The sequence below is a fragment of the Mirounga angustirostris genome, unplaced genomic scaffold (assembly GCF_029215605.1).
Source record: "Mirounga angustirostris isolate CCGP_5_RB_7025 unplaced genomic scaffold, mMirAng1.0.hap1 SCAF_8, whole genome shotgun sequence".
Lineage (NCBI taxonomy): Eukaryota > Metazoa > Chordata > Mammalia > Carnivora > Phocidae > Mirounga > Mirounga angustirostris.
In genome coordinates, this window is record NW_026991716.1 from 10,182,716 (window position 1) to 10,198,591 (window position 15,876).

General features: G+C 49.0%; 1 protein-coding gene and 1 non-coding gene across 4 annotated transcripts in view; one reads left to right on the forward strand and one right to left on the reverse strand.

The window, feature by feature from the left end:
• Window positions 1-15,876, reverse strand: part of KDM1B (lysine demethylase 1B) — a 58,697-nt gene that overhangs the window by 4,256 nt on the left and 38,565 nt on the right. For all 3 annotated transcript variants that reach the window (XM_064597115.1, XM_054505714.2, XM_045866318.3), the window contains 9 exons: window positions 15,332-15,469; window positions 14,190-14,361; window positions 11,153-11,280; window positions 9,590-9,721; window positions 8,930-9,004; window positions 5,293-5,409; window positions 4,441-4,566; window positions 3,480-3,602; window positions 1,825-1,977 (listed from right to left, as the gene is read on the reverse strand). In XM_064597115.1, the coding sequence (XP_064453185.1) occupies window positions 1,825-1,977; window positions 3,480-3,602; window positions 4,441-4,566; window positions 5,293-5,409; window positions 8,930-9,004; window positions 9,590-9,721; window positions 11,153-11,280; window positions 14,190-14,361; window positions 15,332-15,469 (1,164 nt within the window). The remainder of the gene's footprint in view (window positions 1-1,824; window positions 1,978-3,479; window positions 3,603-4,440; window positions 4,567-5,292; window positions 5,410-8,929; window positions 9,005-9,589; window positions 9,722-11,152; window positions 11,281-14,189; window positions 14,362-15,331; window positions 15,470-15,876) is intronic.
• LOC123838051 (U6 spliceosomal RNA) lies at window positions 2,817-2,923 on the forward strand. The gene has a single exon (XR_006789390.1). It is a non-coding gene; the product is annotated as a U6 spliceosomal RNA (small nuclear RNA).

A 15,876-nucleotide genomic window follows, 5' to 3' on the forward strand; every position in this document is an offset into this window, starting at 1 on the left:
GGAAGCAACTAAAGCGTCCAGGACATGAATGCATACACGAAATGTGATCTATAGGGCACTGGGGGGCTCAGTTGGTGAAGTGTCTGCCTTCAGCTCAGGTCATGGTCCCAGGGTCCCGGGATCGAGCCCCGTGTCGGGCTCCCTGCTCAGCAGGGAGCCTGCTTCTCCCTCTCCTCTCCCTGCTCATGCTCTCTCTCTCTCAAATAAATAAAATATTTTTGAAAAAGAAATGGGATCTATACATGTGGTAGAATACATTTAGTCTTCAAAAAGAAGGATATTCTGACACGTGCCACAACGTGGATGAACCTTAAGGACGTTTCTGCTGAAGCCAGTCGCGAAAGGACAAGCACTGCAGGATCCTCATCCTGGGAGGAAGAGGCGCCCAGAACAAACCCGTAGAGATGGAAGGTGGAGAAGTGGTAGCCTGGGGCTGGGAGAGGGGGACTGGGCGGTGTTGCTTCACGGGGACAAGTTTCAGTTTTGCAGGATGAGGAAGTTCTAGAGATGGTGGTGATGAGGGCACAGCAGCATCGCTGTATATGATGCCACTGAGCTATACACCTAGAAACAGTCAAGATGGTCAAAGCCTCGTTCAAGATGGAAACGGGCCGTCGTCGATGGTGTCCGGATATGGTGACTGGCTACACCAGGACACGGGCGCTTCCATCCCAGCAAGTGTACTGCGGGGGTGACCACGAGACCCCTAACGGTCTCTGCGAGGCTCATGCGCTACAGAGGAAGAATGGGACCCTTCAATATTAGAAACAATTACGGAAAAATAATTTTAGAGCATTTGCCAAAACAGCAGTCCATGCACTTCCTACGATTTGACTTCTCAGGCCCTAACGTGAAGAAACTGGGTCCCAAAGCTTCCAGGTGGGGAGTCTGTGGAGTCTGTCCGTGTTCAGGTGGAGGTCAGAGAAGCCCAGCCACGAGAACCGTGGGCTGACGGACCGTGACAACCGCCCACGGAGCGAAAGTGCTTTACCGACTTGAAAGTAGTTACAAGGGTAAATTGTACGTCATGTGTAATTTACCCCAACTGAAAAAACACGTTTTTTTAAAAAAGAAGAGGGATGTAGGAAATAAAAACGCCAACACCGGAGAGGCGTGAGGGGTCCCGGAGGCCGGCCAGCGCAGCCCAGCGCGCCCCAGCGCACGGCCGGACGGCGCCGGGAAGGGGGTTTCGGGCAGCGGAGCGAACACGCCAGCTCCCGGGCGCCCCAGCAGCTGCGGGGAAGGCCGCAGGCGGGCTGAGGGGGGCGGGCCGCGACGCGCGTCCGGAAAGCGGCGCGAGCCGTCGGGGACGCCTCGGCTCAGCAGGAAGCGGCGCCGCCCCCCTCGGGGGCACCCGCCCCACCACGCGGGCCAAATCCTCAAGCTGAGGAGGCCGCAGCCAAGGTCAACGAGAGAAGTGTCGGAAAACAGGAAGCAAATTCCTGAAGAAACGGCAGGCTTAAAAACGGCTCTCCCGGGAGCTTTCCCGGGAGCGTGAGGAGCTGTCTGGTGTCATGACGCTTTTTTTTTTTTTTTAAGCTTTACTTTAGACAGAGAGAAAAGGGGGGCAGGGAGAGGGAGCGCGAGACGCTGAGGCAGACTCCATCCCAGCACGGAGCCCGATGCGGGGCTCGGCCCCCCAGCCCTGAGGAGCTCAGGACCTGAGCTGCCACCAAGACGCGGCCGCCTCACCGACCGCGCCACCCAGACGCTCCCGGTGTCGTAACGCGTCTGACTTTGCTTTGAAACCCCGGACATGCCCCCCTTCAACGCAAGGCAAGCAACCAAAACGAAGGTGGGCGCGTTCGGGATCCCGACACGCACCTCGCCAGCAAAAAAGACCGTTCCTTGTACTTCCTCGGCGAGGATATCGTAGGCTTCTCCGCTCCCGCCCGTCTTCACGAAGCTGTACGCCATCTGGATCCAGGGGTCTGTGCTCCAGCGAGTGACGAAATACTTCGTGGGATCTGGGACCTCCTGTGTCCAGCGGAGGAGCCGTGAACCAGGAGCCAAGAGGGACTGACACGTGCTGCGGCCCCGGAGCAGCGACACCCGGCCAGTCCCGCCGCCTCTAGAAACGGGGATCATCCCTCCGCGCCCCCCGCCGCCGGCAGCCCCTCCCCCGACCTCTCGCGTCTACACCGTCTCCGGCCAGAGACGCGCGCCCCCCCCCCCCCAGCGGGCCCTCCCCGGCGGCTAAGACCCGACATCCCGACGCCGGCAGGCGCGGAGGGTGCCCGGGGCGGACGGGAAGGGGCCGTCCTGGAAGTCTCAGCAGCCTTCACCCGAGGGCCGCGGGCCGGGGGGTTTCACGTTCACGAAGCTTCAAATGAACTCTGTGCCTCTGACAGGCACCAGCATGAAAAGTATTTCCACGGAAACAATGTGCAAAGTTCCAACTAAGGAGCGTGGAAACAAGTTTTGGGGCAAAATCCCCCAAGCGAGGGACAACTGGAAGATGTAATCACATCACGTAAAATAAGCCAACACCCTCCCGGGGGGCCTCTCGTTCCTTAGGTTCCTTTTGAGTCATTTCAACTCTTTCTACTCCTACTCCTTTATTCAAAAAAGATAAAAGCCACGCCACTGACAGATCTCTGGAGACGGTGAGATTTGGTAAACTGACAAACACGAAGTACCCTGAGCTCCTTGGAGAAAAGACAGAACAGGGATGAGCTGCGTCTGTGCGGTGGGAGAAAATTCTGGACCATACCCCTTCGAAAGGAAAGTTGTCAAAGCTGGCCGGGGTTTGGGTTAATACAGGACGTGGGGAAAAGGCGGAGCCTTTGACATCCTTGGGCAAGCAAGGGGGTGGGGTGCTCGCTGAGGCAGCACATACACTAAAAGGGGAACCATACAGAGAAGATGAGCATGGCCTGTGTGTGAGGCTGACATGCAAATTCGTGAAGCCTGCCACATTTGGTGCAGTTGCCCAGCGAACAGCCCCCCCTGTGGATTAGCACAAAAAAGGAAGGGAGGGGGAAGCAGGGAAGTGTGTGATGTGAGCAAAAAAGGAAGTCAATGGTGTGAAAGGTGGTACGGAAGACTGCTGTAGGCTCATCTGTGTTCCCCTAAAACCCCTGCGTTGCAGCCCTTAACCCCCAGTACCTCATAAGGGGACGCTATCTGGGAATGGGCTATCCTCAGGTCCTCACATTACAATGAGGTCCTCAGGGTGGGCTTTAACCCAGTTTGACTGGTGTCCTTATGAGAAGAGGAGAGGACACAGACCAGCACAGAGGGAAGACCGGGTGAGGCCACAGGGAGGAGGAGGCCCATGTGCAGGCCAAGGAGGGCGGCCTCGGAAGAAACCAGACCGGCCTGCACCTTATCTTGGACTTCCGGCCCCTGGCGCGGCCGGGTCCAGGTATGGAGGCGGGAGGCTGGACGTGGGAAGAAGGAAGGACGCAGCCCATGCCCCATCCCCTTCGTCCGCAGTAACGCAAGCATGGCTGGCTCAGCACGCTGGGTTCTCTGACCTGCTCTTTGAACAGCTCCCGGAGGACAGCCATGCACTGCTGCAGCACCTGCTTGTCATCCAGGGTCCGGACGGACGCCACCGCCTCACCGGCGACCACCGACATCAGCACGCTGTGCTGCTTCTGCAGACACGGGAGGCGGCACAGGCAGGTTACACCCTCGGCTTTCAGGACAGAGGTCCCTAGATGCACGGCTCCAAATCGGGAAGGACCCCATGCTCACAAACCTCCTTATCTCCTCCTCCTTTCAATCCCCAGCCCGCTTCCCTGACAAAACTCATTATGGATCTATACATTTTGTTGTTTGCAGCTGGAAAGCTCAGGAAGAAGGGTAAATATCAAAGTCAGGGTTGCTCCTGGCTTTTCCCTTATGAGAACTTGTTCTAGAAAAAACAGAAGCCGGAGGAGGAACATCTGCAAATAAAATCAGGGGAAAAGTCCTTCTCAAGCGGTAAAGAAATTTTGCCCGTGGCTCCCCAGAGAAACCTTTTAAGGTGCAGTTTCTTGGAGGGAAGAAGAAAAGGGAACAACCAGGGTGATTCTTTTGCAGGACATCAATAGTACATTTCAAGTGCCCCGCCCACCGCCCCCTCCGGTCACACGGGCCAACACCACGCCTGCCCTCCTCCGGGCCAATCCCATCCTGCCCTTCGGCGCCCACAGGAGGACCCTCGAGAGTGCCGTTCAGGTACTGCTCGTTACTGTGCTGTGCGGACTCTGCCTAAGAGGCCGCCCCACCAGCCTGAAACACTGATCCACTTCCCGGGGAGCAATATGAGCCCTTGAAGAAAATATGGCAGATGCTGGGGCTCCTTTCCTGTAGGAAAACATACCAGTCCAGGTATCCTCAAGCATATCAACATAGATCTAGAGCATCCACCACGTCCGTCAGTTCCTGAGCTTGACCGAATTCTAAACCGTAGGAAGGGAAATTCAAACCACATTTCACCGGCGACTTTACCTGGGGATCCATGTCATAGAACACAGCAAAGAGCCCCCGCTTGCTGGCGCTAGGAGGTACGTGACCGAAAAAGTCAGCCCCTTGAACTTTACTGTCCCAAAATCGATAAGGAAATTGCAAGGCAATCTGGAAAGTGAGCAAGAGAAAGATGGTTAGGAGTTTCTGGAATCGGAAGTACGGCAACCTCTAAGAAGCACCCTATAGTCCTTAACTAAAGAGCTATGCACAAAAACAAAAACCTAAATGTTCCCTTTCCATGTGCTTGTCTCGTTTGTTCTCTTGTGAGCATCTGGCTTTTTGTGCTGTTCAGTCCCGTACTCCCACCGACAATGGTGGGACCCACCGACAACCACCAGGCTGATCTGAAGATGCAAAGCATCCCTGAGACCTGGTCTTGAAGCAAATGTCCCTAAGATCAATTCTAGCCACCCTGAGGACTGCCAGGATCCCCTGTAGCGCTGGCACGTTCTGCTAGAGAAGATTTTAAAGGCAGAGGAAGTAAAACTCTCTCCTCATTGGGACCAATTAATGAAGGGCAGGCATAGAAAGCAGCCAAAAAAAAAAAAAAAAAAAAACTACCTTATTTACATATTTATATGCTAAGTTCAAATTCTGAATTGTTAACAAGACTCATTTTCCTAACATCAAAATTCAGACCTCGGCCAGCTCTCCTCCTCTCGTTTTGATAAAGTCCTTTTGTATGCTTCATGAACGATTATTCAAATGAAAAGAAAATCTTCAAATTTTATTTGAATTAAAAAATTATCCACTACTTCCCAATACCAGAAGCCAGGGAACTCTGGTCATCTGACTTTAATCTCTTTAGTTCTGAGGCTTGAGTGCCATAGTCACCTTTTCAATGATGCCTGCACCTAAGCTGTTGATAGCCTTCATCTTCTTGTCTGACAGCGGTGGGTTAAAGTGAATGGCACCCTTCTGCAGTAAGGCGAGTGGGACAGTGACTAATACCTGTGAGAAAAAATGAACAGTGAACACAGAAAAGCAAGTGAACCTAACACCACAACTACTCAGTGGATTCATTTCCAGGAAATTCTCAACACACAAAGGACACTCCTCTCTACTGCCAATCATGAGATTGTCAACGTCCCATGTTATATTGAGAAGAACAAGGGCTGTCATGTACTATTGGGCAGGTTGTTCACTGCACAAGGGTGCCTGGCTGAGCAGAAGTGACATCCACATGGAAGAACTCACAGAAAGGTCTTGATGGTTTAGAATAACCCTGAGTAAAAAGAGTCAATGGATCCCAATCCTGAAAAGCAGTACTGTAAGAGGAAATGGCCCTAAATATGGAGTCAGGAGAACTATCTTTGTGTATCATTACCGACACTACCTGATGTGTGGCCAGTACCTGTGCCCTACTAACCTCAAAGAACTGAGGTAATGCTTAAAACAAAAACTCTTACAATATACATCAGTGTGTTTCAGAAATGGTAAAGCACATCAAAAACAGTATGGAGTATTCTAATCACAAAGAACCACAAAAAAATTTTAAGGAGAAAATTTATTGCAGGGTCTCTCCAATGGCTCACAAAATCATTTATTTTTTTTTTTTTTAAGATTTTTACTTATTTATTTTGAGAGAGCGAGAATGAGAGAGAGTACATGAGAGGGGGGAGGGTCAGAGGGAGAAGCAGGCTCCTCGCCGAGCAGGGAGCCCGATGCGGGACTCGATCCGGGGACTCCAGGATCATGACCTGAGCCAAAGGCAGTCGCTTAACCAACTGAGTCACCCAGGCGCCCTCATAAAATCATTTAGGAGAACTGAAGTAACAGGTGCGAATGGAGCCTTCAAGAAGGACTGACTCTCCAAGTCCCATCACAAAACCCGGCCATCAAAGAGCTGCTGTCTCTCCATACAATCAGGAAATTTCTGGCTCCAGAACCATGTCACCACAACCACAGCCAGAAGCCATCAGTCCTGCTGCCGGCTCCAGAATCGTGTCGCTTACAGAGCAAGCTGCACCAGCAAAATGGGTTCCTCATGCCCCACTCGGGACTCCCTTGGGGCGAGTGAGTGGACCCTGGAGCCTCCACTGGCCCCGCTGCAGAAGGGCCCGACACCCTGGCCGTCACGCTTGCCAGAAGTGAAGCAAACGTCACACCATGCCTTCCAAGTCCCACGCTAGTGTAGCTGAGTGGCTGCACCTTTCGTATCTAGAACCTCAGCCACTAGGAGTCTGGGAAGTGCGTATGTGTGCGCGCGCACGTGTGCACACAGGAGCGTGCGATGGAACTGAACGTCAAGCACCCTAGCTACCAGAGCCCTATCAAAGGTTTCGTGTGTTTGGCTTGAACCCCAACTCCAGGACCCCAGAAGGCCAGAGTTCTTCCTGTGACTGTGTCACCATTTTCTGCCACAGGGAACTTTTAGAAAGTATAAAGCATTTTCTGTGTCATCATCATGCAATCAAAAAAAAAGGGGGGGGGCGCCTGGGTGGCTCAGTCGGTTAAGCGTCTGCCTTCAGCTCAGGTCATGATCTCAGGGTCCCGGGATCGAGTCCCGTGTCAGGCTCCCTGCTCAGTGGGGAGTCAGCTTCTCCCTCTGCCCCTCACCCTGCTCTTGTGCTTTCACTCTTTCTCTCTCAAATAAAATCTTAAAAAAAAAAAAAAAAAAAATTATTCTTTTGAATGCGTAAGAACTTCAAGGAAATAAGATCTAGTTTTTTTTAAGATTTTATTTATTTATTAGTCAGAGAACAAGCGCACAAGCAGGGGGAGGGGCAGAGGGAGAAGCAGGCTCCCCGCTGAGCAGGGAGCCTGACGTGCGACTTGATCCCAGGACCCTTGAGATCTTGACCTGAGCCAAAGGCAGACGCTTAACTGACTGAGCCACCCAGGCGTCCCAGATGTAGATAGATTCTTAACAACAAAAAAGCTTTCAAGAGCACATGAGCGAAGGTAAACAAACAGGCGAAAGAGATAAACATACGCTGGCCAGGGACTCCCACCAGATCTCGGTGCAAGCAGCCTAGAGACCACAGTTCGTCAAATGTTTAATCAGTTTATCAGGTTGGGGTGGTAATCTTTCACTTATAAGATGGTTTGGAAACTTCCAATTCAAACCATGTGATGTGTGCAGACTACCATAAAAAGACTTCCTTTAAATGTTTCGGAGCAGACTCTGAAACCCAGCTCTGCCCTAATAGCCCTGGAGAGCCGGATTCAAAGAAAGGAAGGCAAAGGTGCCTGGTTAGGGTCAGGCTGAGGGTGAACCGGCAGAGGGTGAGCCGGCAGAGGCCACAAGAGGCAGAGTCACAAAATCCCAGTGGTTGAGCCATCAGCTGACTTGCAATTTTAAAAAGAGGTATTTAAAAAAAATTTTTACCACTAAGAGAAGCCTTAGATATTAGGCTGATTCTCACTTTGGGGCTCACAGATAAGGACACTGTCGCTGGCCTGGCCACATGCTGGACTCACCTGGGGAAGTGTTACAAACATGACCAGCACGATTCACTGAGAATCTCTGCGGGGTGGGGTTCTGCAGTCTTTCTTTGTAAGCCCCTCCCAGGTGATTCTAACCTGAGCCAGGACTGAGAAGCACTACCAGTCCAAGGACTACATCCTACCACTCCTAACTCCCCCGAGAGTCAATGGCAGGAATAATAGGAGGACCTGCCCCGTGGGCTCATACATTAGACCCCGGCTCTTCATTTGACATGCGATCCTTTACTTCTGTATGAGTATCATGGACTGTAGAGTACTTGGATATAACTGGAAAGTGCAGAATACAGCTAATCTAGGAACCAGTGACAGTCTCTCAGTTACACATTGTGGTCCTCATTTCAGACATAAATAAACCGAAATAAATTTACGGGGCTTATTAATCCTCCTCTGCCCCAAGGAAGCACCTTTGCTCTCCAACACCATAGAAATCTCCGTGTGATGTCACATAGTATAACACTGTGGCCACTGTCCACCTACTGAAGTTGTTTACAAAAAATTCCAATAATATAAAAGTACTTCTGCCAGTTTCAAAATGAAAACAGAGAGCGGTCTTGAATTGAAAAATGATTCCACGTCAAAACAAACTAAAAAAAAAAAAAAAACCCCACCACCAACTTGGAAAGTACTGAATTAAACAAAGTAACTTTTTTTTTGTAATGCACAACTTCTCAGAGCCTTTAACACACTCATATTTAACCCAAAAAGTAGAGTGCAGTATACAATACTTTTCAAACTTATTTGGCCAAAGGATTTCTTTTCTTATTCAACTCTCAGTACTGATGTACCATAGAACCCACTTTAAAGAAACACTTTTCAGAATTCCATCCACCATGAATCTAAACAGTGTTAGATCAATTCAATCGGATTTGCAGATGCACACATAATTGAGTGCAGACAGGTAACTCCTCAGGACCCCAACAAGGCTCCAGGCAGATTGCCAAAGGCAAACATTTTGGTGGAAAACACGGTTTTCCCAGATCCACAGACCCCTGGCAGCACCTAGTGAGATTCGATCACCTACCTTTTGTGCTCTGCAGCCTGTCCCGTCCGTAATGGTGACTTGCACTTCATCTCCAGAATAGTCAATGCTCTGTACCTGCTCAAGAAAAACAATCACGAAAACCACAAGGGATGGAGCCATATGATCCAGGATCCTCTCCAAGTCTACCATGTGAATTTCTATCTCCAAGACTCCAAAGAACCGAGCAGAACTAGTACTTCCTGTTTACCCGAACCCAAAGATCCCTAGCATTCAGGGATCTAAATGACATTTACAGCTTACTTCAGGGAACTATCACCCAGTCACTAAAATCTATAAACACTTTGTCAGAATAGGGAAAATCTTTATGCTCGTTTATCTAAAGCAAAATATACACATAAATGACAGTCTCTGTGATTAGGGCGATGCACAGTACAAACACATCAGGACAAAGACGCGAAGGGAAAACTTTAGAGTGAACATAAATGCATTGTGTCGGGGAGGTTATGAGACTCCCGCACACATTAGTAACCAAGGTGCATCTGCGCCACTGTCGCTTCCAAACAGCGGGGCTACCTAACGAACAAGGTCACAGCAAGCACGTGTGTCTCCTGTGTAATCCACGTCCCCCACGCTTCGCATCCTCCAAACACAAGGCCAATCCAGAGCCACCCGCCCCTCCCCACTGCTGTCGATACTCACTGGAGACTCGAGCCGAATGTCTAGGCCTTCGGCTAGTTTTTCAAGGATTACGGAGTAGCCAGGCATTAGCAGAGTGTGGTCACCAGCAAACTGGGCAAAGAATTCGTTGTGGTCCCAGGAGCGAGCAGACACCTGGGAAACAATAATGTGCAGGGAAGCTTATTTTATTATTATTTTTCAAAGTAAACTCTATCCCCAACGTGGGACTTGAACTCACGACCCCAAGGTCGAGAGTGGCATGCTCTACTGACTAAGCCAGCCAGGCTCTCCAGGAAAGCTTATTTTAGAACAAAAGGCAGACATGATTTGGGCATGGGTCCCATTCCTTGATAGAAACACAAGGTATATTATGTGACAACAATCCTGGAAAAGGAGAACTCTATGAATAAAACTGCATTTGAACAACTCCATCTATAAACATGCCAACTGTTTGTCTTCAACGTGGCATCTCTACAGAGGCTGAAACCCCGCATGATTTTGGAAAACAGTTACTCCAGTGGCAATGAAGAATCGAGCGAAGGGATGGATGCCTGGGTGGCTCAGTCGGTTGGGCGTCTGCCTTCGGCTCAGGTCATAATCCCGGGGTCCTGGGACTGAGCCCTGCGTCAGGCTCCCTGCTCAAACAGGGAGCCTGCTCCTCCCTCTGCCTGTATCTCCCTCTCTCTCTCTGACAAATAAATAAAATCTTAAAAAAAAAAAAAAAAAAAGAATGAAAACGGAGAGGTCCTGATTTAGATAGTAAGTTGGGGTCATCTGCGGAGCCTCAATTCAAAATACAGAAGATCCGAGCATCAAGACCACAGTGGTTAGAGGAGTGAGGCAAGTTTAAATTTATTTCAGCAAGATGCACAGACCACAAGTGCAAGGCTCCTCTTTTTTGGTGTCTGGAGAACAGGGTTCTCAGACCACGCAAGGCTCCACAGAAAGGCCTGCAGGGCCTCCTGGGGTGGAGGAGCGGGGAGCGCAGGGGAAGAGGGTGGCGAGTGCGCCAGGCTGGGGGGGGGGGGCCTCACCGATCCAGCCCGAGGCCTGCCGACCTGCGCTTGCTTTAGACACATTCTCTGAAGGACGTTTCTCTTGCTTTAAAAACAAAACGCAGTCTAAACCACGGTGGGGTGACTACGCTCAGAAGTCATGGTTTTTGAACTTCCCAACAGCAGAACTAGTATTTCCTGTTTACCCAAACCAGTCTGGGTTGAGTGCTGACACACACACACACGCGCGCGCATACACACGCACACGCTTGCACACGCACACGTATGTGCACACGCACACATGCGCACGCGCACGCACACTCCCCAGCACGTGCACACCTGATGGAGGTTGCTGCCCCAGTCTGGGTTGAGTGCTGACACACGCACACGCTCGCACACGCACACGTATGTGCACACACACGCACACACGTGCACACGCACACACACACCCCAGCACGCACACACCTGATGGAGGTTGCTGCCCCAGTCTGGGTTGAGTGCTGACACGCGCGCGCGCGCGTACACACGCACACGCTCGCACACGCACACGTATGTGCACACGCACGCACACCCCCCAGCACGCGCACACCTGATGGAGGTTGCTGCCGCAGGCGTACTCCAGGTTGCTGAGGTGGAAATGAAGCACCTGCTCCTCGAGTTCACTGAACTGGATACCAGACTCCTCGATGAAAGCTTTGTAGATCTCCTCGATCTTTTCTGCAACGGGAAGGGAGCAAAGCAGAGAAAACAGCAGTCACGTTATTTCCGAATTCCTTATCCTACGCTCTGCACCTCCTGGGACCCGCAAACCCCCAAACTCCTGAAGTCCCTTCCCAAGTAAACCCGGGTTGGGGGGTGGGGGGGGGAAAGGACATCTTGATAAGGTTGGTTTCACTCAGGAAGGAAAAGCTTATCTTAACTGGAAACAAAGTATGTAGGCTCTACAGCTTCAACCATGTTTCGTTTCTGCCTAGCTGAAAAACTTTCTTTTTTCGCTCAAGATCAAGGTAGGGGGCGTGGGGGGGGGGTGGGGGGAGTACCCGCTGTACCCCCAGAGAAAATTCCTCTTCCCTTTCTGGTCCTACTGGGACCACCTAAGGTCAAGTTCTTAGAACATCTTACCTCAACTCAGAGACCTACGCTAGACTACTGGCTATATTCTCTCCGAAACAAGAATAACCCATCACGGGCTTTCGTCACCTCAGCCTTCTGCCTCGATACCTTTTAATTACTGGTTTTCTACTGCCTGCGTAAAAAATTCCAAAACCCACAGCCAGACCCAGCTAGCACATAATCAGCCTTTCTAAAGACAGCCCCTACTACCTGCCCGCTCACATGCTCTGCCGAGCGCGCCGCTAAGTCTCTTCCTGGTAATTCCAACCGTGGGAGGCCTGTTGCTACCACTCGCCTCACTGGCTGCTCCCCTACCCCCCGGCCCAGCCCGGCCCCCTTCCAGCCCAGCATCAGCTGGCCAACACACGCCTTGGGAATCCTGCTTGCTGCCAACCCCAACCTTCATCCGTCCCATGCAACTGGACCTTTCAGCTACACAGACACACAGTCCTGTGGTCGCATCACTCCAACTCTGGTCTTAGATTCCCTTTTGGGGGGAGGGGGTGGGGGAGGCTCATGTCTGACAAATTCTAAGCCTCTCAGCACAGGGTGCTTCTTCTTCGTACCCTTCCGCCGTGCTGACCACCAGCCCACATGTACCCTGCAGACTCAAAGCTTCTATCAAGTCTGTGCACTTGCTTAACTAGAAATGGAACTGAAAGTGAGTTAAGGGAAAAAAATTTTTTTTGACAACTCCACACTCTCATTAAAATTTTCCGTTCTTATGCTAAGTCGTACTACGGGGATGGCCACGGCACCTCTGGATCTGTGCTGGGCCTCGGCCCCCAGACCACAGGGCCTTTGTGCTACCTTCATTAACATCTTGCAGTCCCATTCCTGCCTCCTGCTACGTGGTTTCTATTTTCCTTTAGGTTTTGAGGAGATTCGGGAGGAACCAAGATTGCTAGAACTGTATATAAAATTAAGTATGAACAAATTGGGAGAAGCCTTAATGTGATTTTTATGTAAATTACATTTAAAAGCTTTAGTACATATGCTCTGTGAAATTAACTCTAGCTTCTTAGTATTTCTATTTGGGCGTTTTCAGCTAAGTGCTAATGAGACAGACTCTCACACAGCTCCGATACTACCAGGCAGGAGAGGACGGAGACTGCCTTTATGCAGACGTGTGCCCCATTATTAAAGCTTTTCCAAAAAAATATTAATTAGAAAAAAACAACAACTTGCACAGTCGGTGTTGCAGACCTTCCCTTGATAACTTTTCTTAATTGGCCAAGACAAAGCAACATTATTAACTTTTTTACCTGGTGGCCCTGAAAAAAAGGTAAAGACCCCCATCCAGCGATTACCACCCATGGGCACAACACTACCCCAAATCTGAGCACATTCCCCAAGTCAGCCTAGTAACTGTCCCCAACTCCAGAAAATTCAACAATGTGCCCCTGGGTCTGGACATGACTTACATTTGATTAAATGATCCCTGTGCATCCCAATTTCTGAAAATGTTCTGTGAGAGTCTTTAAGAATAAGGGCAACTGGAGGGGATGGGTCTCAAGCAGGAGGGCAAGGGGAGGGGAAAGAGAAGGGACAGTGCTTGCTACTGAGACCTTTACCCCAAACAATGAGGGGGCACGCACCAGGATGCAGACCTAAGAACCCTTACAAGGAAACATATAGTTGAAGCAAATTAACATCCTGCGAACAGAGTTCAGATGATCATACTTGAGGAAACCCCGACAGGCCGCCAAGAACTACGAGTGATACATCCAGGACGTAAGAATTGTAGGTTAAATAAACCTCAACTCAAAAAGCAGTACCATCAAATCTCCACTGGCACCCTCGTGGAAATGAGTGGTTATATACAGTCAAGTTTTCCAAAGAGTACAATTAACTGAGTACATTTTGGTCCGTTTAGTACCAAAGCCTAATGATTTTGAATTAAAATTTTCCAATTGCAATACATATTCTTGCATTCTTAAACAAAACATACTGGGGGAAAAAAAAAAAAACAACTCAAGCTACTGCCCCCCAAAAAGGAAAGGAAATCCTGGCATACAGAAAGTCTTTTTATCTAGAATGGACATTATGTAGGGACTCTTCACACAGGGCCTAGAACACGTTTCCTTAAAGTAAGCTCCTCCGGGAAACTGAAAATTAAACATTTAAATAATTATTTTAAACATCAGCTATTTTATGCAAAGTAAGATCTGAGTGTGTTCACGCACACAAGCCTCTAAAGATCCTTGAGGAAGTTCTCCGCAGAGCAGAACAGTCCAGAGGACTCATCAGTCCAAAAGGAATGCTCATAGGACTCCTCGTGTGTGTGTGTGTGTGTGTGTGTTTTAACATACGCTCTAAGCCCATCGTGGAGCCTGAGCTCATGACCCTGAGATCAAGAGTCACAAGCTCTACCAAATGAACCAGCCAGGTGCCCCTTCATAGGACTCCTCCCATTGCAGACATCCGACTGCACAGGCGGATGCTGCTAGTCCTAATCAGCTAGGGTTACAAGGAGACTCCAATGGAACATTCAGAACACCATTCTCCCATACCTCCTAAAGGAACATCTTGGAGCTGAGTCTTATCCTTTCTCCACTCAGAGACAACATCCAAGAGAGCATTAAAATGAAAATCCATGCGCTTGTCAATAGTGGGGTCAGTTATTCGTCCACCTTCCTGAATTAAGTCACATCTCTCTCCAAATTTATGCATGCTGATGCCAAGCTTCAAAATAATAAGAATAAGAAGGTGAAAATTTGCCCTGGAAAAAATACTTACAGGTTCTAAGCTGAAATTAGACAGAGCTCTCATGGAGAAAATGGTCTAGCAGCTCTCGAAGAGAAAGCTAAGTATGCTTCCTAGGGAATGGCAGCAAAGTGAGGCAGTGAGAAAAAAAGAGCATGAAATCTGTGAGACCTTATTATAGGAGAAGGTGAGGTGACAGCAACAGCGTCCATGCCATGCACTCTACAGCTTTTCGGGCAATATTAATTAATGCTTCCGAAGCTATGGCTGAGCACTGCCTCTCCTTGCTCTGACATTCCAGCCCCACTGTGGACTCTCCCATAGATAAGCACGCAACCACACAGACACTCATGGAAGGTGGTGTTGAATTTACCGTCAATAAATACTTCAGGAAAAAACCTTGGGCCTACCAGGTCTTCTAAGAAACTATAGAGGGTTGCCCGATAAGAGACAGGATGCCCAGGTAAATCTGACTTTCAGATAAACAATGAGTAGTTTGGGTTTTGGTGTCTGTTTGTTGTTGTTTTTGTTTTTTTAGCATAAGTATGTCCCAAATATTGCATGCAAAACATCCTATGTAATATTTGGGACATACTTACCCTAAACAAAATACTTGTTTATCCAAAAGTCAAACTTAGCTGGGCATTCTGTATTTTTATTTGCTCCATCTGGCAACCGTACAGTGATGAGCTAATCGAGTGGCCTGCAAATGAGACACAAATATAATTAAAGATCTTAGAAAAAAATCTTTTATGCACACTACAGTTCCACCTTCTCTGAAAGGAAGAAATGTAACTATTTTTGTTGACTTTTCAGAGGGGATGAGGGGGCAAGAAATCATTTGGGGGCGGTTCTATATCATCTAGAAGCATTACTAATACTATACACAAGCAAAATGAGACCATTTTTCCTTCTGATTATCTACAACACAAATCTTAAAGAAACCCACTTGTTCACACATTAGTGCTACTGGGTTGTTGATACAGCCATTGACAATCTGGGCTCCTCTTCCCACTGTGACACCTTTAAAAGATTTATCATCCCATACTCGGCCTCCAATTCGGTCTTTGGCTTCCAGGACAGTTACCTAAAAAGACAAGCAATCAGGGAAGCTAAATAGGATAGAAAAACCATATTAAATGCAGTGCTATAAATGCAGAATGACACACAGTTAAATAAGTTCCATATTTGGTTAATTATGATAACACTTGAGAAAAAACTTTAAGAAGGAGGCAGTGTGAACAGAAGCCAATGTAGATGTTAAAACAAACCATCCAGCTTTTTAGCAAGAAGTGAGTGAGTGGTCGGCTGGTAAAATCCCTCAAACCCTCTCCTCTCCAACCCCATAATGAAAAGATTTGATGAACCACCACATGAAACATACTCTGAAAGCTTTTACTTAATACTATTCCATAAATTAAAAAGCATTATAAAAAACTAAAGAGGTGAGTTTGTCCTATAAAACGTCTCTGGATGGAGCAAAATGCCTTCAGC